Raw genomic sequence first — 27,753 nt, 5'->3', positions numbered from 1 at the left:
GAAAAATGTCCAAAGTTCAGCCTTTCAAGGTGTGTCATCTTTTAGAACAGAGTAAATACCTTTTCTGCGTCCTCTGCGAGGGGTCGGACCCTCCTTTGTCTGAGAGCCATCCTTCTTGTCCCCATCAGGGCTGTAATGAAACCCGGGATGATCTGTTGGACAGGAAAGATGTACCAAGAAAGATAACATCAAATATCAATAATCTCTTATAAAGAAGAATATAACATTTCCATATATTTCCAAAAACAAGGACATTGTGATTTCCAAAGATATTTTGAACAACAAAAACTACAGTGTTAATTGGTACTCACGCATTGCATCCATCTCCAAAATAGCCTGTTTAGCCTAGAATGAGAGCAATAAAAGGAGGTTAAGTCGTGGGTGAACAAAAGCTTTGACACTAGATGGCGCCACTTCACAGTCCTGAGTCAACAGTACTGCTTAGTATAGCTCTTAACAAGTAGCCCCTTTATGAAATCACGCTTAACCTTTTTAAGTGACAATTACCCCTGGAGAAAAGTTTCCACATGGCCAAAAGAAGATGAAAAAAAGAACGACTTGAAGAAATTAGAGCACATGAAAGAGGGAAAAAAGGACTGAATTTAGGATATAGATCAGGGGGAAGAAAGATGGACTTAAAGGATCAACAAAGTGGGCGAGCGGGAGTGACATTTCCAAGACATCCCAATAAAGAGAGTGTGTTTTAGCCATCAGTAAAGCGGGATTGAACTGTCAAGCGAAGAGCTGGTCTTACCTTGGCTGGGATTTTAGCAGGATGGTTTTCAAGTATGAGTCTCTTCAGATGTAAGATCCACATGCGCTTGTCTTGCTGGGATTTGGCCTGAAGGCACAGCACAAAACATAAAGGATTAGATCATATCCGACCTGAACTTTAAAAAAAAAGGCAACTTAGAGGGTCGGGATGAAGTCTTTGAAGCGTGGAACATAGCTTTCTTACGTCACATAAATTATCTTTTGTATTTTAGAGCTTACACAAAACACACTGGTTAGGTAACAACAAAGGCTGTCATTAGCTTCTAAACACTCAACAAGTCTGGACACTGAGGTGAGCCTAGACCCTCTAAAAAAACATCCAGACACCTGCAAATAATCGTTACACTTTCTGATCACAGTCTTGCTTAATGGTGCAGGTAGCTGAACAGTTCAGACAAAACATGCACTAACATTTACAAAGACTTTTGTTATGATGAGGGCTCTCTTATGCTACGTGCTGTACCTGGACCGTGTGCTGAAGTTTGGGGTTTTTGTAGTGAAACACACTGAAACTCAGTGGTTCTTTAGGAATAACTTCCACCAGCATCAGGTTACAGCACTGCAAAAAACAATAAAGAAAAAAACCTCTGTTAATCAAAAGACATTTTTTGTATTTAGTGTCTCTTTGGGTCGTTTCAGACTTGTGGTAGCATCACTGACCAGTATGTGGGCCTTGTATGTATAGGCTTCTTCTCGTTTCTTCGTAATGAGCAGAAGCTTGTCAAACAGGAACAGAGTTCTCTCGTTTTTGGCCCGCTGCAGACGAAACGTTCCTTCAAGAACCAACTCTCCGTAGCCAATAAGATCAGGGCCCTTCCAGTTGGTCAGCAAGCTCTGGATTTCCTGCAGGAATACAGAGAACGGGATCAACAATGTAGAACAGGAAAAACAACGGTGCAATTGCAACATAAAAGAGGGTGAGCAGGTAATTGTGTGTGCATGAGTGTTTGGAGAATAATAATAATAATAATAAACGCAAAGGATAATAAACGTAAATGTAAAAGAAGAGGATGGATCATTTGTGTTTCCTTACTCAATTTGGGAGGAATAATAAGAAGTGAGTTAAATACTGCTTAAAGAAAGGATAAAAAGGATTTTTTTTTTTTTTTTTTTTTTTTAAATCAAGCCCATCCTTTCTCCAGACACCGACAGTAAACTCTTCCAAACACATTCCTGCATTCACTTGACCCTTCTGGCTCCTAGCTGATAAAAGAAACAAGCTCCCTTTTTATGTCTCCCTTATGCAAGGCCATCATTAGCCCAGTGGAAAATGCAGTGACTTGCGTAAGACGAGGGGAGGATCAGAGCCTTGGCTGATTCAAACCTAGACTTCACATAACTTTTCTGCGGAACAATAAAATAAATTGGCTCCTTGGAAACCTTGAAACTACTGTGGCTGTTTTAGCTATTGGCTTAATGAGCGACATGGATGTTGTGCAGAACAGGTAGATCACGATGGAGATCACACGCTTAGGATTTAATGAAAATAAGGAACCCATTACAAGTCAAAAATCTATTGTCACATTTTTGCACAATTTGGTATATTTTTTCCACACATTTTTCAGCTTGTTATACCTGCAACCTAACGGCGTGTTCATGTTTCCTCTTCATGTCGTTGATGTGCCAAGCCACTCTCTGCATGGTTTCTATGGCTTCCTGCACAACCTCGTACATCTCTGTGTCCTTCTCCATGTGGTTGGCTATCTCCTGCAAAGAGACACACACACACACAGTAAGTATTTGCACATACTGTATGCACATGCGCCAACACAAGATGCACATGCATGTTCATGAAGAGGAATCTAAAAAGAGGTACACTCATACAGGCTAGCCATGCGTGTGTTTCTGCATACAAACATTCATTAATGCATGCACTGTAATGCAAACAGTGATTCAGGAAGATCCATACTGGGTGCCATATGTCTAAACATTTGGCCTCTCCAGTGGAGACTGTCATTGGGAGCTGATCCAGAAATGCTGTTATTAACCATAGTGCACATCATTTTTACTGCTAAAGATAAAAACATTATTGTGTGCTTACAAGTTTGTGCCTGTTCTTGTCTTTCAGTGGGCAAAGAGTTATTGTGTGCATGCGTGTGTGTGATAGACAACACACAGACAAACGTACGTGTAGCAGTAGGTGGTACTTAAGGATCCTCTGCACTGGCTTGAGCAGGTAGGAGCCCAGGGGCAAGGAGTGCCGCAGAGATTCCTGGCGCTCGCGGAAAAACTTGGCCAACGCCTTGTTCCTCATGCATTCTGTTAGCACAGCCACCGACCTGTGGAGGCAAAATAAACAACAAAGGAATAAGATATCAAATGAGTAATAAAGTGTAACCTGACAGTGATGACAAGAGGGATTTGTAATTTATGTCCTGACAGACATTACTATCATAGGACACAGAGCGCACAGAAAAATAAAAGATTTCAGCACTCTGTGTAAATATTGTGATGATCTCCATCAATCCGTCTTTGTATTTTATGATCATGATCCAACAAATGTGCAAAACAAAACATTCACTAATATTCTCCATAGAAGCCACTGTGTTAAGACTTTTAAGTCATATTCCAGTTTTGCTGACCAAGAGCCAAATGCACTCTACTGTGCATGTCCATATACAGTAGATGGACTATTTTCAAATGTAAAAATTATCACTGAAAAATCTTGATTCAAGAATTGGGTCAGATATGTTTAATTTTGTCTAAAAACAATACTCACATGCCCATATGTACATGGATTTCTATTTGCTGATGTGTGCTTTTTCTAATTTAAAACGTCAAAACGTCAATTGGTTAAAACCTTGTAAGAATGATTTTTGGTTACTTGAGGTGTTTGACTGTGTGGGGAAGAAGAAGCATTTTCACCAAAAATCTAAGCTCTCTGAGTGTGTGTGTGTGTGTGTGTGTGTGTGTGTGTGTGTGTGTGCATGTATTACAGATGCACAGGGGAAAATGACAGGAAAAGACAGTTGCCTAAAACTTGCCTTTAGTCTATTTGTGTGTGTGTGTGTGTGTGTGTGAGAGCGCATGCATGTCTGGATGTCTAAATTCCAGTGAAGCTACACACAGGCCTCACATTGTTCTGGAGGAAACCCGACCTCAGAGCTCAGCAAGACCACGATACATCTGTAGCCTGTGTGTGTGTGTGTTTGTATGTGTGTGTGTGTGTGTTTGTGTCTCCCATGTGTGTGTGGGTGTGTGTCTGTCGTGTGTGACCTTGGTGGGGGTCACCAGCTGTGGTGTGGATGTGGTGGAAGGTCTATCTCAAACAGCTGACAATAGCCCCTTCAGAGACACACATACGAACACACACATAATCAGATTTCAATAAGTGAATAGTCCGTCCCCCACGTGCCTTTCTGATCATACACTGAGGTAGCTTGAGGGAGTGTGTGTGTGTGTGTGTGGGGGGGGGTGGGGGGGTAGTTTATCTTGGTGTAAAGAAAAGCCTCACATTACAGCCCATTTATGTACACACTGACAAACAAAAAACTCCTAGCAAAGGGATCCACATAGGCGTCCCATGGGAGCTTTATAAAACATTATCAGTAGTTAGCTATGATAACGTGACATCTATAATGCCCCATCTGTCAATGTGTGAGCTGTAACTCTGTCAATAGGCAACAAATAAAAGGGGGAGGGGGTGGGGGGGGGGGGGGGGGGAAGGAGGGAGGGAGTTGGACCCTGAGGCACATCTGAAGGTAGACACTTTGACTCCTGTGCTGAAGTGGCGTCTATGGAGCGCATCAGTTTATCAGGGAGAGAGAGAGAGAGAGAAAAAAAAGGTAGTGCATTGATCAGCATACACAATGGAGCTATGTGAGACCCTGGGAAGACGGTGTGTGCAGGTGAGATGAAGATAAGATGACAAAGACAACAGGATGATGGTTTTTTTTTTGTTGTACAGTAGACTGTAGACACTCTGTCTCACCGTGGGTAGTTGGTGCAGTACTGGGTATAAATGTGGAATTCTTCACTCTGAAAAAAAAACACAAGAAGGCCAAATTAGTTGATGCATTCAACTTGTTGCTTTATGTCAATAATTTGGGCTTCACAGAAATGTGACGGCATATACAGTCGCAGGTTCACTTATTCACTTAGAAGTATGACATAAAGCTAAAAGCTGTAGGTGTGGTATTTAATCATATTGACACATGGCGATAGACTTTGAACATTTTGAACTTTGACCTAAGAACCATAGGATAAGGACTTTCTTTGCATCAAACCAAACAGAATACTTTTTGAACACATTTTCTTGTCGTGCCGTTTCTCTGATGATTTATTTGAACACTCTTTTTCTGCCTAACAGTGTTGTTCCTTTAAAAAGAAAAGCTGCATTACCCAACTAGAGCAAGTTTCAAGATCCCCCTAACAATTTTACACACCATGTGAAAATTATCTGAACACAATGGACGCCTGGAACAGAAAAATAAACATCCAAGGGCATCGTTTCAGAAGTCAAGCTGTATCCTCTTCATCACTGGTTGAACACTCTCCTGTATGAGCAGTGGCTCTGAGCACTTCTGATGACTGCCTTGTTATTTCATGTTTATGGCTCTGCACACTCAGAGCCCACAGACAAGGCACCCACTCTCCTCCATTCATCGCTTCTAATTGAAAGTCAACCATGTAGCTTATGATTAGTCTGCACACTGGCCTTTAAGTCTCTGTTGGATTACATATCCCCTCATACTGTACTTCATCTCTACCCCTTTAATTGAGACGTTTCCCACCTTCACCATGCCTCTCCGAACATCAAAGACATCAGACGGGACACGACTTAGACCGAGCCAAAATGAATCTTTTCTGTTTACCTTCATCGTCTTTCGCCGAAAGTTTAAGAACGGATTTTGCATAGTTTCAGTCATCTTTTGTGGATATTTTCCTAATTTGAATCGTTATTTTTTTGGCATTTCGTCTCTTTTTATTAAAGCTTTTCTGTCAGTCTCAAGCTCTCTGTGAGGCCTGGAGATGAACCCATCACTGTTGCATAAGTCAGTCTAATTGAACTCTTTTTGTGTCCATAAACACTCGGGGGTTGGAGGATGCGGACAACTATCAGGAAGCAGCTTCGTAAACACATAGGGCAGATGGCAGAAACTTGTCATCTGTACGCGCACACACACACACACACACACACACACACACACACACACACACACACACACACACACACACACACACACACACACACACACACACACACACACACACACACACACACACACACACACACACACACACACACACACACACACACACAGGCCACTCAAACTGTGACAAGCAGAGAGTTATGAACATTCACGCACATCTTCCAGCATGTGATTCACAGTAAACTTACCATGCAGAGACAAAAAATGTGTGGAATTGTTACATTTCTTGCTGCGAGTAAATATACATCAGCTCATCAAACTACTGCTAAACAATATAACCTACCTACAGGAACCCAAGCAGTGCATTCGTATGGAATATACTGTACACAAGAACACACACGCAGACCGTCTGATGCACTGAGACACACTCTTGTTAGCCTGAGGTGCTCCGTGGGAACCGTCCTAAATTGAAGAGCAGAGCTCTCCTCCTCCTCCTCGTCTCCAGCAGTCTGGAGCCACAGACCAGGCCTAAACGTATCCAGATGTGCCACCATCGATTCCCAATGACACACACACACACACACACACACACACACACACACACACACACACACACACACACACACACACACACACACACACACACACACACACACACACACACACACACACACACACACACACACACACACACACACACACACACACACACACACACACACACACACCTAATACACACTCTTAATACGCCTCTGGACTTCAGAAGCGAGACCACAAGATACATAAATGGTTCTATGGAATAGGAATTTGTGCAGATCACGAATGTCTGCGCTCAGTCTTTTGAACCTCGCCATGAAACCAGTAGACCCTGAAATAGCTTCAATCTGTAATATACTTCCTTTTTTTTTTTTTGGAAAAATATAAAACTACACTTTATCTTATAATCATCAGATGTCAATGCTGCATGTGAGTTTTGAACTGTGAGCTGGCTCCTTGACATGATGAAAATGTCCCTTTCTTAAACATCAAGATATAAATTATATAGAAGATTTGTACTTTTTAAAAAAAGTTGTGGTTGCTAATGACAACACAGTGAACCAAAAAGGAGACGATATATATCACCACCCAATGATCATTTCAGTTAGAAAGTCATAAAATGAGCAGTTTTGGTTGCTGTTGCTGTTGTGATGTGTTGAGACTGGACCGATCACAGTGAGTCATCAGGTATGGGGGGTGTGTGTGTGGGGGGTGTGTGTGGGGGGGGGGTAAAGTAAAGATCTCCTTGTAATTGCGCTTCAGTCAGCAAGTAGCAGCACATAAAACTCTTTAAGGCTTACTCAACGCATCGCCACATCGCACAGTTTGGATTTAGAGGAACAAAGAGGAACATGAGGATAGATAGGCAATTATCTGAGAGAGAGGAGATTTACAACGAGATCGCTCTCCTCTTCAAACACTGCGTGGGATGTGATTCTTGGCTACCGAGACTCCTGAAGTATTAGTTGCGCGTGCGTGTGTGTCACAGATAGTGAAAATACATGCCTTGTGGTTTTTCAGTCTTAGCAACCATGACTAACCTGCAGCAATACAAATGATCCCTAGTTACTGTTCAGGTTACAAAACCATTTACCAGCCTGTGAAATTATGAAGACACACACACACATACGCTGACTTTAACACAGAACTTTCAGCCCACAGTGAGCTAAAGGGGGCTTCATGGTCAGTGGTGACTATGTGTTTCCAGTCTGTCTGCACTCATAGAACTTCATAAAACCCACTCACTGACAATTCTATAGAAGCCAAAAGACGTAAATTCACAAACACATAACAGCACAAGGGAGCTTTCACCATCAAGAGATTCTTTCTCTTCCTCCTAACTATGTCTCATATGAGTGGATGAAGGAATTTAATGATTTTGGATGTCTGAGCATGGCAGCATGTTTGGCAAAACAACTCACCACAGCTACTCTTGAGGTCTAGATTGTATCTAACAATCTTCCTGAGCAAGTATTCCCAGTTAATGCAGGCTTCTTTTGTTATTTCATCTACAAACCTTTTAAAAAAAGAGTACAACTTGCTGAAGAAATAGAGTGATTCATAATTGAAAACTCTGCAGCAACTACTTATGGACCTTGCAGTGGGACACTTTTTTTTTTTTACAAATTGCAGGTCAGGAATGAGATTTCAAAGTCAATGGAATGATTTTGTTTTCACAGTAAGTCCACCTCTGGCTGTGTGATACTGTTTTGTTTAAGTCTGTATGCTGTATGCTTACTATAATAAATGCCTGGTTGGGCTAAATTGGACTATACAAACTGACCAAAAGATTAAATTTAGGTCATGGGGCGGCTGTGGCTCAGTGTTAAGAGTCGCTCTCCAGCAGGCCACATGTCACAGTGTCCTTGGGCAAAAATCCCCAACCCAAACCCCAAATTGCTCCTGATGCAATATCAGCTGCGTGCAAAATAATACTAATATTCAGTTTGCATAGCACCATGTGCCATCAGTGTGTGACTGGGTAAATGTGACATGTAGAGTAAAAACGAGAAGACGAGATAATCAGAAATAAGTACATTTCATTTACCATCATTTCAAATCATGACAGTAATGTACACAACCGAGTAAGGGTTGTTCATTGTAGATAAAGTGTGTCTATGCAAATTTACGATACCCAAATGCTGATGAGCATTGAGTCAACTTTACCTTGAAGTGGAAGGTGGAATTAAAAGGATTGAGTGCAGACAAAGCTGAAAATGCTTCACAGTTGTTCACGTGTATTTGTGTGTGACTTTGACTTGAGGTCTACGCCACCTCCAGTAAAAATGAAGCATGTATTTAATTGTTTCAGTGGACATTTAATGTAATGATACCTGCTCAATGAGGGAAACGTTTGCAGGATGTGATATAAAGAAAAACAGCTTCAGCTTTAGTTGGTTTTGACCCAATTCAACCCCCAGACAAACCACACAGTAAATACCACAAGGGTGTTTTAATACATTTTCGGTACTTGTTAGATTTGCTAAACAAACAAGAAGCACTGCTTTGTATCAGTATATACGTAAACTAAATCATCCAAACCCAGCTTGCTGATGCGTGTAACATGAATCAGTCAATTACAGAAGTGTCATCGTGCTGGTTTGTTTATGGATGGAGATAATTATGCAGAGTGCTGCTGTGGGCTGCTATAAAACTGTCGTGTTTCAACAACAGCTGCCGTATTTAGGGTGTCTGTGACGCTGACATGCCTGTGTTTTTTTATAAACATGGTCAGACAGTTGCTCTGTGGTATTGGGTGTAATTGCAGAGGGGTAGGGAGGGAATGTCAGGGCTTTTAGAGGAAGTGCAGGAATGCAGCACATCATCATGGGACATAATCATGCTATTTTTTTTTTTTTTTCAAGGCATGGACTTACAAGAAGCAGGAGCAGAATTAATGCTGAAACACATACACACACATGGACCAGTGATACTGTGACCACAGTTGCTGAGTCCAGTTCTTCTTGACAAAGTCCTGCCATTATCCCCCTCCAGTAAAAAAAAAAAAAAAAAGGTGATTATATATCTGCACGGCTCTTTAAATTCCTTTAGACATGTCTCTCCTCCCTGCTCTCCTGTTGCTCTTTAAACTCACATTCCTAGCTCCAAAATCACGCTTCCAGCTCTTAATAAACTTAACTGACTTCCAGCTGCGTCTTCATCTGATCTTTGTTTGTTTATATCTCATAATAGAGCATTGCCTGTTTCTCATTTTCCTGTCCAGTGTATGTCTCTGAGTGCACGAGTCTGTGTCACTGAAGCAGCTGTTGGGTCAAGGAATGGAGGAGTGTGCATTTGGGCGGAGAGACAGACAGTGGTGGAAGTTGTACTCAGAGAGTTTACTAAAGTCAAAGTAGAAATACGACAATAGCTAAGTAGCTAAGTGTTATACTAACGGTTCTAGTTTAAAACGGTGCTTGAATAAAAGACCCCTGTTCAGCTAAAACAGCAGAAAGAGAGGCGGCCATCTTTACCTTTGATACGAAGCACTCTGCGATGGCCACAGGGTCAGCGTTGCACTTCTCCAGATCATGAAGAAGGTCCCTGAAACAAATACAGAGCTCAAACAAATCAGTTTTTCACGCAAAAGTATGCACCCAAACATCACACATATGATGCGTTCTACTCTTAAAACCTTCTCTCCCACAATGCATTGTTCTATTAAACAGTGCATTTCAGCAGTAAGAGTCACCCTGGGTACAGAAATGAGGTCTTAGGGCATTTGTCTATGAACAAATGAGAAACTTCCATGAATTCAATCAGGCAGCTCCCGTGTGTATCTGTGTACAGAATGTGTGTGTGTGTGTGTGTGTGTGTGTGTGTTAGGGCACACTATGGAAAAAAAAAAAAAGACCCCTGTGGGAGTTATTGTTTCATGACTAAAGCATGAGGTCATTGTGACCACTTTAAACTGCGTTTATGCTTCCTTTTACTGGGCCAGTGTGTGTGGGCGTGACAGCTGAGAAATGAATAGGTGGGAGAGACGGGAGTCTCCAGACCACCGCGGCTGACGCTCAACTAGCTATTTTGTAGGACGACACACACACACACACACACACACACACACACACACACACAGAGTTACGAGCGGTGCCGGAGGACCCAAATATGGAGACGGGGACTTATTAGAAGAACACACACACCTGACTGCACATCAATGCCCTTCCATCAAATCAACAGGTGGCTCGACCCAGTTTCATTATTCACAGGACATTTTTTGTTAGCTTGACCGGGACACGAGGCCGTTGGTTTATATTTAGTGTTTAATCTGGTTAATCACATTCTACATATGATAGAAATAATGCTTTATTTATTTATTTATTTATTTATTTATTTAGGTTTAATCATAAAAGCAGGCATGTTTCCAGTCGACCATTGATCCCATGTGACTTGAACGCAGCATTAAATCTGACTCAGGTCTGTAGTGTGCAGCTTAGTAGTATGATGTACCTGTTAAAGTGGTAAATGTCATCGATGTTTCCGAACAGAGAGCCTTTATCCTCAGAGCTCAGCGCCAGACGAGACTGGTTACTGATGCACTCCAAGTAATCCTGCAGAGAGAGAGAGAAGTTCTGTTAAAGCAACATCATTCATCACTGGTGACTCCTTTTAATTTGAATGTCAATGTATGCATATTAGTCATTATTTTTAAGGCTGCTTCAGTGACATTTCTTTTCTCAGAGCACTTAAGCATTAGCAATATGACTTCTGGCAATTAAAAGAAAAAGATTTCTCTCCTGCATACTTTTGTAATCAATATTTTTAAACTTTCCCAGCAACAAAATAAGGTGAACTTAATAATGTAAATAATTGAAGAATTCCTCATTCATTAATCCAGTTTGCTTTGATCAATCTTAATCTTCCACATGTGATATTACAACTTTCATATACACAGCTGCTGATGAGTTGACGTGACGCTGCAGTTTATTTACATTAACTTTCATTGCACATAAAAAAACAACAATGCACAAAGGCATATTTTGAGATACTAAAACTCACCCTGGTTGTGTAAAAAAATGTGCTTTTACGCATTTATTTCATACATCAATTAAGCTGTAGAGTAAAAGAGAGACAAAGGCAACACTGTGTATTAGATCATCTGTCATTGCTTTGTATAGTCCAGATAAAGAAAGCCCATTTGGCCAATCCCTCCACTGTTGTTTTATGTCAACAGCTGGATAAGGAAATAAGACATGTCATCAGGTTTAGTGTAAATAAACCCCAGAGTGAGAGGAATGCTGGGGATACAGGTTTTAACATGGCTCTTAAAAATGTCAGATATAAGTCTATTAGAGCAGATTTTAGTCTGGTTCTTATCACTCCTTCTATCACTGTCGTTAGCAGGGAGTGCTGATACAGCAGAGGCCTCGGGTCTCATGTAGCCCGCAGCAAGAAAGTGAAAGAGAGAGGAAGACAGGTAGACCAGTAGAAAGTCACAGAGGTACTGTAAACGGCTTAAGGGGGTGTTTTCTGTAAAAGCAGCATGGAGATTTTGCCTTTTGTTGAGTAGTTCCAATACCAATGCCAGTTTGAGAAATACCTCCAATACAGCCTTAAATGCAAAATGTGTCAGCTGCTAGTTTATCAGCCGACACACAATTTCAATAGGATATTTTTTTACCCCAACCTAAAGAGTTTCTTATTCTCCAAAACTGTATCTTACAAAGTAGCATTAGCATGTTTTTGAGATGCAGAAAGAGCTGATGTCAGGCAAATATATACAGCAAAAAACAATAGTTCAGTGCTAGACTGAACTTTGCTAAATTAAAATTTCCAGTGCTAAGGAAATTTAATTTAGCAAAAATGTCATCCATGAACTGTCATCAGTCTGTTTGCTTCATTTCCAGTCTGATACGCTGGTTTCTGTTCCAGGTAATGTTTTTATGTATTAACCTTCATTAACATTATAATAATGTAGCCTGAGAAGTCCATAAAAAACGTGTTTGATTTAGGGAGGGGATGGATGTACAAAGGGATTATGATCTCATCTAAAGCAAAGAATGGAAGTTAAGGGTTTTAAGGTTATACAAGTGCTTCAGGCCAACATTTGTTTGTGTCTGTTTTTTTCTAGAATTTTAGTTTCACAATAAGACTGAAGGGCAGGTTGGCGGTTATGTCAGGGGTCACGTCATGGGGTTGTAAAGATTTGTTGACTATCGGAGGTTATGTGTAATTTGATGCTGAATTAGCCACGGGTCATGGATCTGACCCGGCCTGAAACATTCACTCATCATACCCAACAAACAAGGAACACACACACACACACACACACACACACACACACACACACACACACACACACACACACACACACACACACACACACACACACACACACACACACACACACACACACACACACACACACACACACACACACACACACACACACACACACACACACACACACACACACACACACACACACACACACACACACACACACACACACACACACACACACAGCTAAGCATCAGTCATAACATGTACAAACTTGATACCTTCTCGTGTTAACCATTAACCTCAGCAAGTACACACTAAACACATCCCTCACTCTGAGCCTGACCGCCGCAGGAAGTAATTCCTCCAGACAAAGCCGGGTGCAAACATTCAGAACCTTCATCAAGCGATGCTCTCAGTTTATCTCCAAACTTATGGTCAACTTCAATTTGCAGTGGCCATGTGGTGCAGGTCTCCGGGCGGGGGGGGGGGGGGGAAGGGAGAAGAGAGGAAGAGGGACTGAAAGATCAGAGCTTTGTGTTTTTGAGGCTGTTTGTGGATGACCGACAGGCCTCATTACACGCACTGATTGAGCCAAGGGAGGGGTGGGGGGGGGGGGTTGGTTGGGATGGTCACACCCAACTAACAAACAAACTACTTCAACTCTGCACTAAAAATAAAAATGAACAGGTGCCAAAAAAGCTCAAACAAAAAGAAAAAATGCAAACAGAGGAATTGTTAAACCAATTTGAGTTACAGAAAGAAAAAAGTTGAAGAAATACAATTAGAAATGACACAAATAGCTCAGAACAGAATGGAATTTAGTTAGAAAAAAAACAGATGTTTACATGGTGGAGACAAAAAGTGAAAATGCCATATGTAGTTTGGTTTGTTGTCTTCCTTTTGCACTTTTGTTTTCTTTTCCTGTTGTTCATTGTTTAAATTGGTGAATATATTTTCTTAATCTGCTTCTTATCTGTCAGTTTATTTGTCTTTTATTAAGTTGAAGAACCTTGAGCTTTCAGGGCCTCCGTAAAAACACATTTCACCCACTGACAAAAAGGTGTGATATATGTACTATAAGTCAACTTAGATCACATACAGGCAGGCACAGTATGAGTGCGAGCGATTGTGGATCACAACACCGCGCTGACAGATGAAACACAGGTGAGCCCAGGGGAGTCTGGGTAAATATTTGTGTTAGGGCTGTCACACCCTCTTCCATTGCAGGAAGCAGCATGGACTAAAAGATTATTGAAACAGGGGCTGCAGGAGCGGCTCCCACAGGACAGTGCTGATAACAGACAGGTCAGTGCTGGACTAAATGTTAAAAGCTCTATTCACACAGATACAATCAGTGCAATCCATCCTCCGTGCACTCACTGGAACTGTCATTAAAGGGGTGAGGAAAGCCTTAATGCAAGTGTCTTTCCACTGCTAAAGAATAAGCTGGCCTACCCTGTGAGTGGGGTCTTCCAGGAGTGGGTGGTCTGCAGAGTATTAGAGGCAGCAGAGGGTTATTAAGTCAAGCTCCTAAGCAGTGTTTTTCTAACCTACTTTAGACATTGTTATCTCAGAGATAAATCCCTCAAAACTTCCTCTCCCTTTTCCTTTTTTCCCTCACCTAAAGAGGGGCGGGAAGGAAGGAGGAGCAGGCGAGGATGGGACATCGATCAGGAGTGACAAGCCAAAACGGCAAAACCTAGAACTCCCTCCCGACCCATCTTCTGGAGATATGAGTTTCCTGCTCTCCATTGACAACAGAATTAACCTTTTTAACCCTAAATAACAGACACATACACATACAAGCACACAGATACGCACCACATATGACCCATAAACCAACAACCTTAAGTGGGGGAGGAAGCACCGTGAAGAGGGAGGATATGGGAAAAGTGGGCAAATCTCCAGCACATGCATGCAAACCATACACACGTGCAGAATAAAAAAACATTTTCTGAACTCAAATGCGAAAACATGCATCACATGTGCGCACCACATCAGCACATGCATGCAAACCATACACTCATGCAGAATAAAAAAACATTTTCTGAACTCAAATGCGAAAACATGCATCACATGTGCGCACCACATTTGAGCACCCATGATGTGAATTTTCAGTTCAATGGAGAACAAAAAAAAACAGCTGAATAAGAAAACAAAGAGAAAGGAGAGCAACCTTTGATGTAAACCACTACACCCAATCCTTAACAAAGCAGCTAAAGCTCTGACCAGAGGCAATGTGTATCCTCTCAGTTCAAAGCCAACCTCAGAAAAAAAGGAGCGCATTTATCTGAGTGTGTGCATACAGTTTTGTGTTAAAAAAAAAAGAAAAGTTTTGAATGTGAGCCTGTGCCTGCAGCACAAAGGCACCGGTGTCGTGTATCTTGGCCAAACCCCGCCTGTAAGCGCAGGTGACCTTATTGTGTCGGAGGTTTCCCAGCAGGCAACGAGCAGTGTGTTGTCACGAGTGTGAAGAAAAACCACAAAGACATGATGTGTGTGTTATCTGGTGATTTAAAGCACCTGTATTCCCCCTGCAAAGCCCAAGGTCAAACCGGCGCTGGAATGAAGCACATTTATGACGTTCCACTTCAACTCGGATCTCAACTGGGTCCTACTTTTGGTCAAACTTTTTTTTTTCTTTTGCTGAGAAAGAGTTGAAACTAGAAAAAATGAGTGCAGCTCTTATTTCAATTTCTGTTCCAATTGGAACAGTCGGTGTTTCCCACCCTAAGGTTATTATATTTTCAATGTGGGACTTTTATTTTGAAACTTTACTTTCAATTTGAGTAATGTTATTTCTCAATCTGATTTTTTTCCCCCTGTTTTTAAACTAGGTGTTTCCCTGATGTTTACTTTGTCTTATTTGACGTTACAATGATTATTATATCATAAAATTGTATTGTTTTTACAGTATAATTCATGAAGAGAGCTAAATCTATTTGTTCTATCTGTTGCTGTCATTTTTTGTTCTTTTTCCTTCTCTTTGTTCCTGAAGTACTTTGTGCTGCATGTTGAAAAAAACAGGTGCCGTGTAATTAAATACAGTTGAGTTCATGAAGGATTTTTCAGACTGCTGGATTGTTACTTTCACCTCCTTCCAGTGCCTTTAAAGTAAACAAATCAGGATAAATAGATTCTATGGGAACCAATCGAGGTTATTCCTTATTAATCATTTTCGCTTGTAACACACTTTCTGGATGAATACAACTGATACAATCTTGAAAAGCACACACTTGTACAAGGCCTCACTCTACATTTGACGATCTGCTAAATATGCCCATATAAGTTTGAAATCCTGCCAATTTGTGATACAATTCTTCTGCTCCTACTTTCTTTCCCTGGTTGTGTTTGGTTAAGATAAGACTTCGGCTGAGGTTTCCTTACCTCAACAATGCTGCGCAAGTCTTGGACATAGGTTCTCTCTGTGTCCAGTATTTCCTGCACCACCCTGTCCACATACGTCTTGGGTCCCTGCACCTGCCCTGTCCTCTCTCCTCCATCTGTGCCCAGTTCTGGCTCTGAATGTTCTGTCGGTGTCTGTGCACTGCCTTGTCTCCCTTGTCCCTTCCCAGCGTCCACCCCTGTGTCATTCCTGTGATCTTCTTCCTGGCATCCCAGCTGCCGGGCCGGGACCAGTTCCAGCCGAATCGCCCCGGAGTCCCGGTCTGAGGTTACTGGGTTACAGTGAGGGGCAGAGACGAGGGTTGAGCGGCTGCCCAGTGAGCAGTGACTGTCTCGGGAGGAAGCGGAGGAAGACGTGGAGCTGTAGCTGACGGGCCTCTCTGCGCTGTCAGGAGACGAGTCCATGCTGAGAGCGGAGCAGTAGCGCGAGGAGGTGTGGAGGAAGGCTGGGTTGCGGAGGCAGCGGGCCGGGAAGTCAACGGGGCTCAGGACCGAGCCAGAGTCCGGAACCTCAGGAAGAGGAGGCAACACATCCGGCAGGTAATGATAATCATCTAGAGAAGAAAATAAGAAAAAGAGAGTCTCATTAACAAACTTTATTTAAAAAATGTTGCTAGTCTTTTAGTTACAATTCTTCCTTTATAATTAATAATTAATTTGGAGGTCCTTCTTTACTTTAAGGGTCTCTGGAAAGCAAAAACGGCATAAACACATGCGCATAAGCTTTCTGATTCATTGCAATGAATCCACTGACTTACGCTAAAATGCAGACATCAGTGTCGCAATGTAGGTTGAATAACTGAAATCAAAATCAGCCAAGGTATCGACAATCTGTATGCACAATGCATGCCAAGGCAATCGCTTCTCTTGTGTTCCTAAATAAATCGATGCACATGCAATACACAAAGTTTTGGTGTCTTTATGTCACCTTTTGAGACAACTTTCAAAATGTAGGCATTTTTTACAACCAGATGAACAGCAACCACCTTACTTTTCTGTGCTATCAATTAACGTGCATGAAACCTGAACCATGAAAACTTAACCAAGAGCAAAATTATTTCGTCTTACAAGAAAGACCCACAGGCAATCAGTGCCATTAATGGAAGTTAGTTTTTAAAATTGCTAATCATCTGGAATATTAATTACATATGACATATAATGAGTTGTGTTTGTTGAAATTAGTAACACGACTCTTCAGATTTATGTCATTATTTATTCATGCTAGAAAGTCCAGACAGGAACTTATCCATGTCCAAATGATATTAACACATTCGACAGACCCTCTATTTTTCTCTTTCAAACTCGGTGCTAAAAGACTCCTTGTGTGTAACTTCCAACATGTTCAATGTCACTTCTAAATTCATACAGTCTCTACCTGTTTAGGGCTGCAATTCCTGACATTCCTAGCAGACCAAAGTTCGACTGACCAACCGGCATGTAAGGACTAGTAACCCTCACAGGTTGTCCTCAGTTCCACCCAAATGAAACGTTTTATGTGCATGGACCAAGAGAGAAAAAAACACACGAATGTACAAGTTGTATATTTGTGTGTTAGTGTGTGAGCATTTCTACTGCAGGCTGATGAATAGATCGAGTTTAATGACAGGATTAACAGTGTAATGCCGAGAACTCTCCACTCTGAAGCAATGAATGAAAGCCCTATTTACATGGAAGAGAGACGAGTTTGTGTGTGCAACTGCAGAAGTCTGTTTGGCACGAAGCCGATGCCAAACTGGCTCTCAACCTTGTGTCTGTGGAAAGATCCGTTAAGATAAGATTACCGTCCCTCCGAAGGCCCCACAGTTACACCAGCTAAAGTAAAACCGCATATGAAGCAAATCAGACTGAAGCTGTCCAAGTTTCCTTCAACGTTTTCCAATTTACTTCTTAGAAAGACCAAAAAACTGTGAGTACTTAAAACACAGCAAACTAGCAGGGGAAGTACATTAGACAGCCTCATACTAGCCCAGTGGGAGTTTGACACCAGTCTTTATCATCAAAGCTTGATACACCAGTGACCCCGGCAGCTCTAGTGTTGTGGCAACACAGAGACCCAGTGGCCTATAGGACAGAGCCGCGCTTGCTGCCAGCAGCACCAGCTCAGCCTGAGCCCGTTTCACTTCAAAGCTCTGAAGATCACAGACCCAGAAGTTCAAAAACATGAAACGTGACGCTGAGAACAAGCACAAAGAATCCCCGTACATACCCACTCTCTCACCTTTCAAATAGGTACCTTGGAGGTCTTTTTGCTACGGTGACACCTCTTTTCAGAGTGTTAAAGCAGCAGGCATGCTTGTAAGACTGGCCTCTGGTGGAAAGATCACAGGTTTGATTCTGGCAGCCATCATGTCCGTATTGATACTGAGCTCACAAACTGAAATGTCATGTTCCCACTTTAGCTTTATGCAAAGTATTTACCACAGCTTAGATAGACTCGTGGTTTTTTAACCGCACCACAACTGACCAATTATCACTCTATAAAATTTGTGATGGAAAAAGGGTAAACAGATGACTGCTGTTTTTTTTTTAAAGCCTGACAGCCATTAAACTAAATGAGCATTTATATGTTACAGACAACCAACTGAATCCTGAAGCATAGGTTTGAGAAAATGTCATGTCTGTGTGTTGAGTGCAAAGCAGCTCTCATGTTCCCTTAGCTTAGCTTAGCATGACGATTTGTAAAGGGGAAACAGCAAACCAAACAATGCTTTGCCACGCCTCCAAAGTACTTAACATGTGGAGTCTCATTTTACGTTACAAACATAAAAAGCAACAAACAGAAATGTCTTACACAAAAATATGAGCTAGAACTTCTTCTTTAGAGGTAGTAAACATATCTTGACCTTTACTCTTCGCCACGCTAGCTGTTTCTCTCTGCTTCCTGTTTATGCTAAGTTAGGCTTACCAGCTAGCAACTAACCAACTCACTGATGATTCCTCTGCTCTGATGAGAAAGCGGTAAAGTCTATCTTAAATAATTGTAGTTATAAATGTTAATTCTTTAAGCTATCTTTTGTTTACCAAATCCTGAGCCTATAAGAAGCCTTTATGAAAACAGCTCCGTTTTCTTTGCCGCTAGCTCACTTTGATTCGTCTGCTCTTTGATGTATGACAGTGCAAATACTGATAAATTATTATTTTTTAATTGCCAATAAAAACAAGCAGACTAAAACAATTATCAATACATGCTAAAAGAGGCTAATAAGGGAAAGAAAGGAACTGAAATGATTGGACATTTTCTTTGTTACTTTTCTTTGTTTGATAGGGGCCCTCATATCTGTCCTGCTTTCCTGTAGCATCAAGCTCTTGTTGATGTGAGAATCAAATGTGCTGAATCGCAGCTTTCTCTCGTTTAATTTTGCTCCACTGCTGTGCCAAGGAAAACCCAAAAAGGGTTAGAGCATCCAAAAACTGAAGAGGCATGAAACCGCTTCCTCGGACAAGTTTGGAACTGATTCGCTGCTTGTCCATGTGCGTGTGCGTGTGAATGGTGCGTGTGTCCATTCAAATGTCTGCACTCCCAAGACTGACCTACTTTTTAATAATGACAGATCAGACAGGACGAAAATGTGGTGAATGAAAATACATAAACTTAACAGCCTTGATGTTTTAATAAGCAACACTGCTTTCAAGTTAGTCACACAATGAGCAAAGGATTATATTACACTTCACACCATGGCATTAATAGCTAACTGACTATTTTATTAGCTCTTTGACAAATCTGAAGTTTATTCTCCCTTATCTTTGAAGGTAATGTAACTTTATCTTCATTGTGTGTGCATGTTTCACACAAAATGCATTAAGCTTATCACACCGGAGATAACGCCAACCAAGCTAATAACCTATAAGTTCCTCACACCTGCTTTTTCAACTAGATATGGTGAAGAAGCAGAGTGTGCACACGTGCAACATGCACACACAGGCACACACAGGCACACACACACGCACATAAACATACAAGTAGAGCAAATACAAAGAAACCATGTGTTTCCGTTTGCAGGGAGACTCAAACATCACAGAGGCGAATTGCTCCATCTTGTATTTGCCCAAGCCCTCCTTCCCACCTTCCAAACGTCATGTTTTGGGCACACCCTGACTGTTTCCTGGGTGAACTGGCTCTTGTACACATGCACACACACACACAAACACACACACACACACACACACACACACACACACACACACACACACACTCAACGAGCACAACCCCCTCCTCAACGCACACACAGACAGAGAGCAAAGATGGCCAAGCTTTAGTTACCTCCCGGCCACATTATGTTCAACCTGATCCTTGTAAATGATCTCTAATTATGGTCCTTAGCATGCAGGTTGGGACTGTTTCTCCTGTGTGTGTGTGTGTGTGTGTGTATGTATGTGTGTCACAGGTCCGTGCATGTGAGAGGATTAGGACAGTGTGTGAGAGCTGTGTTTCCTGCCAAACTAGAAAGTGACTGAACCAGCGAGTGCCTGAATAACCTGGCTTCAATATCTGGCTTTCATTTGACTTGAAAAAGACAAAAGGGAGCTGGGGCTCTTTTGCAGCCAAGTTTAATAATGTTGAACATCAGGCCTGTCTGGAAGGCAAACAGCGAGGAAGCAGACTGAGGCCTGGGCAGACAATGTACACAGAGAGAGTACAAAACACTGGCAAAACACTGTGAGTCACATGTGGTGTTTTTTTTTTTTTTTTGTAACTTATGAAGCACAAATCTTGTGTTTCATTTTAAGACATTAAGATACCTGTGTAGTTTGACTATTTTAGAATGGGTTCAAATAAAAAAAAAAAAAAACACTTCTAAATCACGAAAGCAACTGATCCGGATGAAATCTACTTTCTTCTCTTCACTTTTGATCATGTGTTGCATTTCCAGGACTAACGTAACAGGGCTTTTTTTTATGTATTGCACCTTTCTAGGTTTATTGTCCTTTGCAATAAATGCTTCCCAACCGCCTACAATTAACATTAATGGTGATAAAGATAAGACAATGTCTGCCACAAGTGAGACCTGATAACTCCTCCCCTCATTGATGAAGTCAACCTGAAGCCTCGCTACCTGTCCAGCCAAGTTTAATGACTCATACTACACTTAACCCGTCCACTTCAGTCGCACACTTTACGGCCACCTGAAGTGCTCTGGAGTGGTCAGCAAACAGCTGTGAGAACCCTTGTCTCTTTATGGCCAAATGACCCTCACATGAGTGTTTTTTCTAATAGACATGTGAACATCCTGTGTGGACATTTAAACCTAAGTGAACGATGCCGCCATATGCATATGTTGCATAGAGGACGGTTACAAAACCATCACTGTATATATTTTGACTTCAGTGGTATTGGGTTTAAAACAAGTGTATTAAACTGAAAATGTGATGCGTGTTGCTTCAAGTAAGACAGCCTACACATGGCTAGCAGGGATTATCCCTCAGCAACAAAACACAATGAAGGCAAGGAGGGGATCTCGTGGAGAAAAGAATCTAAATTTGGAAAATACGCACTTGGCTTGGCTAGCTCTGAAGGCTGACATTGGAGTTGGCTGAATGAGTCGAGCAAGTTCAGGAGCACTTTGGTGTAACGCATGATTACAGTGACCAGTATATGCTGAGGATTAGACCTCCAAAACCACAGACTTGAATGAAGTTCTTCTGTTGCAACATTGGATGTCTGTACTTGGGTTCATGATCCATACACTCCTACATTTTAGGCTGCTGTGCGACACATACAATAACAACACTTACTGTACGTCATGCATGTTAACCCTCATGACACCTTGGACTTAGAGGTTATAAATAATATATAATCCCTGGAAAAGGGATTTAAAAAGTCTTTTTTGAAATCAACTAAGAACAAAATGCAATTTCAAAAAACTGGACTACAAATGATTTGCAAAAGCCCCTATATTGCAGCACATTTCTAGACTAAAATTATCATTCACTCAGATTGAAACCACCAATATCAGTGGATTTGTTTATTGGGGAAAAAAATTGCAAAAATCTTTTATGTTTATCTTTGATTTCTGTCACGCACTTTCCCTCCTTCAACGACCAGCTGTCCTATTGGTGCTGAAACTGAAGACAGCTCTGTCTACACTGTTAAATGAGAAGCAATGACCAAAGGAGCTTTTTGCGATGAACAAATTCAGCCACACATTTTTTGGTTTCCACTTGTTCTTTCCCATTTCATTGACCTTACATAAATTTAATCCCAACATTCCTGCCGTTTTCCTTCCCCCTTCCTGCCATTCTTCTCCTCCCTTTTCCTCTAATACATTCAGCCACAGCATATGTTTGACTGATCTTGGAGTAACTGTTTGCTGTGTGCATATGAACTCCGGGACATTCCTCTTAGCTCGGACCATCCTTCTCCAAGCATATACTTTACTATATAAAAATACACACTGACCCGCCTGTGTGTATCTATGGCTGCAGACCTCCGGGGCTTATATTTGCATTTGGTGCACATGTGTTCATAACACTCCCTATTCAAATGACTGGACCTCATCTGAGGGGAAATCACAGTGGGCGTTGTTTCTTAGTACTTGTAGAAGCTATGATTCCAACATTTTTAAATGACTGGAACACTCTCTCTTTAGATTTTTGCATTCAAACACAACCAACCTTTCCTAATACTTTTACTACAAAAGGATGTCCATCTTGAAAGAGGTCATGTTATTTTTCAGTATTTCCTTAATAAACATGCAAGCTTTTAAAACATGACTTGCATGTCAGGAAACACAGAGAAGGACAATCCCTGCAACAATTTACATTATGGTAACACTGAAACATCAATTTTACTCTCAAGGGCACCATTTGGTGTTAATTGGTAAATTGCTGGTCTCATGCAAGCAGGAGGACATTTAATACACCACACTTACAGGTTCAAAGTTTAACTACATATAGTAGCTTTTAAAAAGATAGCTCTAATTTTAACTAGATATGATCTATATTTAGGGGGGGGGGGGGAGACTTCATCCCCTGTTGAGAGAACCAGACAGGATTGGACCACACATTTGGTGCAATTCATAAATCCTTTAATCAACCTTGTTTGTCCGTGTGTGTTCTGTTTATTCTGCACCAGGCCTACCAGATGGCAAAAGAGTTCAATGCCAGGCAGATAAATTGCTGACTCTGCAGTCCCAAGGAACCCATGTGCATTGAAAAGGTAACAGAATCCAGAGGGAGTTTGATGGAAACAATAACGAATTGTTTAAAGTGACAGCATTCAGCCTGGCCGCTTTTGTCTTTCATTTGGCTGCATCTCGGTAAAACTTTAAGCTGCGGTTTATAAATGTAAAAGAAAGGGGAAACATGATGACAAGAGGACGTGTGTGTCAGTGAGAGAGTGAGAAATGAAGAGGAGATGACCCAAAGGATTGAAAGTAGGAAGAAGAGATGAGATGAAAGGCCAAAGGTCAAACACCACCCACTCCCTTCCTTTTTCTCTCTTTTCCATTCCTCCCCCCGCCCCGCTCTGCCTCATGTTGAATCCCGCCTTTAGTCGTTCTTTAACCATTCAAAACCGGACTTCGCTATCAAAAATCCATAGGAAACAAAGCTTCTATCTTTTCCAGCATTATATACGAACTTCAGACAGTTTTAATCCGGTTTCTGCCCCGTTTCGTTCCGGCCTCACATCTTACGCTCGAACTCTGTTTCTGATAGAGACGCAGGCTTGATCACAACTGACGCTGAGGACCTTAAAGTGTCACTCAGGATTTCACACCACAGACCAATGTGCGTGGAGGAGCAAGGGCAGAAGAAGAGAGAGGGCAAAGGTGGGAGAGAGAGGCGAGGGATGGGATGGGAGACAAGAGGCGGGGCTTAAACTGAGCAATTTAACATGGAAACAACAGAGAGCTGAGCAGGCCCACATTTAAATGCAGATGTATGGGATGGGATGGATGGAGAACGAAAAGGAGATTAATAAGACAGCTCAAGATAGCTTCAAACACCTGAACACATCACAACTGGTAAAGGGACAGAAGTTTAAAATTGATGTGCCACTTTATGGACTCCTGCGGCTTTCATTGCCTCGCAAAACATAGAGTAAATACACCAACAGCTGCAAAAGCTAAAAACCAACAAATGGCTTTTTTTCCAGGTTTTTCCCTTACGACACCATTTACGGGCACATTCACACACATTGACACCTCCTTATTTTCAGATATGGCAAATTAAAGGCTTAAGTCTTGAGAAGCACACCTCTGTTTGTCACTGTGGACATCATAGAGGAATGTGCGTTGAGTTTTGTTTTTTTTGCTGACAGCGCCGGTGTTTAGCCTCTGTGGGAAAGAAATGTCCAACAGCAAACTTACACCTCCCTATTTTCAGAAACACACACACACACACACACACATACACACACACACACACACACACGGGACACCCATGCGACCCCTCACTGCTCACACCCTTGGCCCTCCTCCTGAGTGTGACACACTAGCCTCATTCTCAGGATTTCAGCGCTGAGGAAAACATCTCCACTGGACATTCCTGCATCCATTTCCTTAATATGTCATACTAGAAAATCGCTGATTTGTTTTCCCTGATTGCTCCATTGGGAACTGCCCCCTCTCTGCAAAGTGCTCTCCCCTCCGCAGAGCTGCAGTTTCTTGCACGTGAGCATGCTCAGGATGGGGGGGCAGATGTCCCAGAGGACTCAGCCAGCTAGCAGGGTGGTGGGAGGAGGAGGAGGAGGAGGAGGAGGAGGAGGACGGAGGGGTCCATTGTCTCCAGCACCTCTAAACCAAAGACTTTGCTCTAAACAGTAATTACCCCCCCCCCCCTTTTCTCTCCTACCCTCTATCCCATTTGTGGCCACCCCCCAAACTGCTGCCCCGAAGGCTCTAATTTGGGTCACAGGCCGCAGAACGGCATCTTAACACCCGGTCAAACCTAACGCCAGCAAGAGGAGACTGGCACATATGCTGGACTGACGAGACATGAGATATAAAAGAAAAAGGAAAGAAAGAAGAGTAGAGTAAGAAGTCTAGAAAAGAAGTCCCGGGGCAGATAAACACAAACACATACTTAAATACCACATGTTTTTTCACACAAGTTTCCTGCAGTGCCTACATTTGTATTATTAATTCATTAAAGTTGAACCTCTATCCAGCGGGAACCTGAAAGAATAGCGATACGCTGTGTACACATCTTCTCAGCATCATTAGGACTTTAACCCCAAATGTCTGCGAGAAAGCAAACACGCTCCATTCAACACCAGGGCTGAGAAAACAACCAGAGGACGCTGTTCATACAAGCACGCTGCTGAGGGACGGACACTGCTGGGACACTTCACACAGCGCTGTCAGCTGAGGGGAAAATATCACACACAGAGCTCACAAAAGAGCCGCTAAGACAAACAGCCAAAACCATCAAAAGCTTGTAAAGAGAGGTTGTGTTTAAAGGTTGCTGTTTGAAGTTTGACCACTTGAAAACAGCCTCATTTTATCTTCTTTTTTCTGTGTCATTATAATGTTTCAAACTACTATTCATCACATTAAGACAACTCAAATCAGGACTGCATTCTACATGAAGTGGATGTAAGCCTCTTTGATGGGGTTTCCAGACATGTTTGACAGAGAAATCTAATCTCGCCGCATCAAGAAATCACTTTTCATCTCAAAAAGTCTACAATTCAAACAAGTTCAGAACACAAGAAGAAAAGAAAAAAAGAAAGGATGAATTGAAGAGCGTATGCTTACCAGTAGGCATTGTGGCTTGGCTTTTACTCCACAATTTCAGTGAATGAAGCAGAGGTTTGGAAAAATTGAGGGTGAAACTTCAAAGAAACGCAGGGTTTCCTCAGCAGGTCACATCTCCAAAAGATTCCAAACAGTACTCCCAGCAAAGCCTATAAAAAAATTCCTTCAGATTTCCCAAATACTCCCGGTCATTGTGATTCCTTTCTGCATGCAGTCCGCTCCTCCAAAACATACACAGGAGCACACACACTCCAAGGCGTTGTTTTCCCTCTACATGCACACACACACACAAAAACACACTTCTCTGCCTGATGTTCTGTCTTCTTCCTCACACTTTACTTTGCTGAGGATCTCCTCTTCTCCTCCTCCTGAATGCCTCTCTCCCTCCCTCTCTTTCGCTGCAACACATCCACAGCCTGCATGTGTGCGTCTAAAAGTGTTCATGTGTGTATTTGCATGTGTGTGTGTGTGTCAGAGTGAATGGCCTCTGCTCCCTCCCTGCTGGGTTTTCCCCTCCCCCTGACTCCTCCTCTCTCTCTCTCTCTCTCTCTCTCTCTGTCTCTCCCGCAGCAAATTACAAGGAGCTGGGAGTTCCACATTCAGAACCTCCTCTGCTTTTTCCTCTCTTTTATCTTTTCTCCACTTTTTCATCTTTTCCTCCTCTTCTCTGGTTCCCTAATCAAACTTTTAGCTCGGTTCTGTAACGCAGGGCCGGCATGTCACCTTTTGTGTGTGTGTGCGTCTGCTGCTCGCTCAGCAGGCAGCTGAACTGCTGCACAGACTCCAGAGATCACACACACACACTTTACAAGGACGGTGGTGGTGTGTGTGTGGTTGTGTGTGTGTGGTTGTGTGTGTGTGTGTGTGTGTGTGTTGGTCGGTCGCGGCTGATCAATAGGCCGGGAGCCAGCTCAAACAAAAGCTCCTCGTCCACTGCGAGACACTGCAGCGCTCATTGTGTCCCAGATCAGAGTGAGAGAGGGAGGCCGGGCAGAATGAGCGCACAGAATGTCAGAAGTGGGATTCAAGATGTAAATGAGCAGCAGGGGAAACGGACACAGACAGCAGTGTCTCAGAGTGCAGTTCATCAAGTCTTTGGCCTGTGATCCTTTGCAGACCCTCCAAAAGGACAGTTATCATTATTACTGTCACAGCTATTACTGCTTCAGCAGCATCTCTGCTAAAATGTTAAGGCCTGTGACCACCAGTAGCATTTTTGTTTTTTTGCATTGGCAGCTTCTATTTTTCATACAAACCAACGCAGTTCAACGTTTTCAGCACTCAGCGACCTGAGCGAACAAACATCCTTATTTTTTTATCACCGCAATAGTTCAACTTTTGGACTGTGCTCAAACCAATCAATACCAAGAAGGGACGGAGCTTCCAATATCATCTTTGTCAACAACAGTCATGGAGAAGAAAGCATTCCCTTTCCTCACGCGGCTAACCTTATGCACGAGACTCATTTTTGAAGGGTTCAATCTACAGGTCTGATTTACAGAGCTGCTGCCAGGACATGATATGATTCATTTCCACTTTGTTTAAGGTTTTCTTTGTAAAATGTCCTTGAATAAAAGCAAATATCAGGTATAGAGAGCAACTGTAAACAGACTCAGCACTGACATAGTAAAAAAAAAAAAGGCCCTCACTCTCTATATCCCTTACTTTTGAAAACCACCTGTTACAACATCTTACATCTTTCATTCATGAAAACATGCCAAACCTCTTAGTTTACAGTGCCCTTTCTTCTAATCAAGCTGAGTTTACTTCTTTGATTGACATCACCAGGGTTTTTTTTGTTGTCAGCTTGAGAGACCAACATTTTTTAACAAAAGGCCTGCATGGTAAAATGAAGGTTTGGGACAATTAGACGCGTCTTTAATTAAGCCCCCCTCCCCCTTTGGAATCGCTGTCTCCATTTGTGAACGGTTTAGGTGCTTTACTTACTTGACTTCTTGTCCTTTGCAGCTTTTTATTGTGACACATTTTTTATTTTCAAATATCTTGTTTGTTCCCAAACTTCT

General features: G+C 42.1%; 2 protein-coding genes across 3 annotated transcripts in view; both read right to left on the bottom strand.

The window, feature by feature from the left end:
• The window catches only part of sod2 (superoxide dismutase 2, mitochondrial), a 167,309-nt gene that overhangs the window by 32,340 nt on the left and 107,216 nt on the right, over positions 1-27,753 (bottom strand). The window lies entirely within an intron of this gene.
• Positions 1-27,753, bottom strand: part of LOC132984907 (pleckstrin homology domain-containing family G member 1) — a 42,431-nt gene that overhangs the window by 6,890 nt on the left and 7,788 nt on the right. The window contains exons 1-12 of one of the 2 annotated variants that reach the window (XM_061051945.1): positions 25,730-26,238; positions 16,014-16,585; positions 10,854-10,954; positions 9,878-9,947; positions 4,706-4,752; positions 2,903-3,053; positions 2,350-2,481; positions 1,435-1,617; positions 1,238-1,333; positions 755-841; positions 312-345; positions 60-152 (exon numbers count right to left, since the gene is read on the bottom strand). In XM_061051945.1, coding sequence (XP_060907928.1) covers positions 60-152; positions 312-345; positions 755-841; positions 1,238-1,333; positions 1,435-1,617; positions 2,350-2,481; positions 2,903-3,053; positions 4,706-4,752; positions 9,878-9,947; positions 10,854-10,954; positions 16,014-16,585; positions 25,730-25,739 — 1,576 coding nt within the window. In that variant the 5' untranslated portion in view covers positions 25,740-26,238. Of the gene's footprint in view, positions 1-59; positions 153-311; positions 346-754; positions 842-1,237; positions 1,334-1,434; positions 1,618-2,349; positions 2,482-2,902; positions 3,054-4,705; positions 4,753-9,877; positions 9,948-10,853; positions 10,955-16,013; positions 16,586-25,729; positions 26,239-27,753 lie in introns of those variants that run through there. The other variant, XM_061051946.1, reaches the window with a different exon arrangement.

The sequence above is a fragment of the Labrus mixtus genome, chromosome 12 (genome assembly GCF_963584025.1).
Source record: "Labrus mixtus chromosome 12, fLabMix1.1, whole genome shotgun sequence".
Lineage (NCBI taxonomy): Eukaryota > Metazoa > Chordata > Actinopteri > Labriformes > Labridae > Labrus > Labrus mixtus.
Note: the sequence above shows the minus strand (reverse complement) of the source record. Positions and strands in the feature narration are given on the sequence as shown.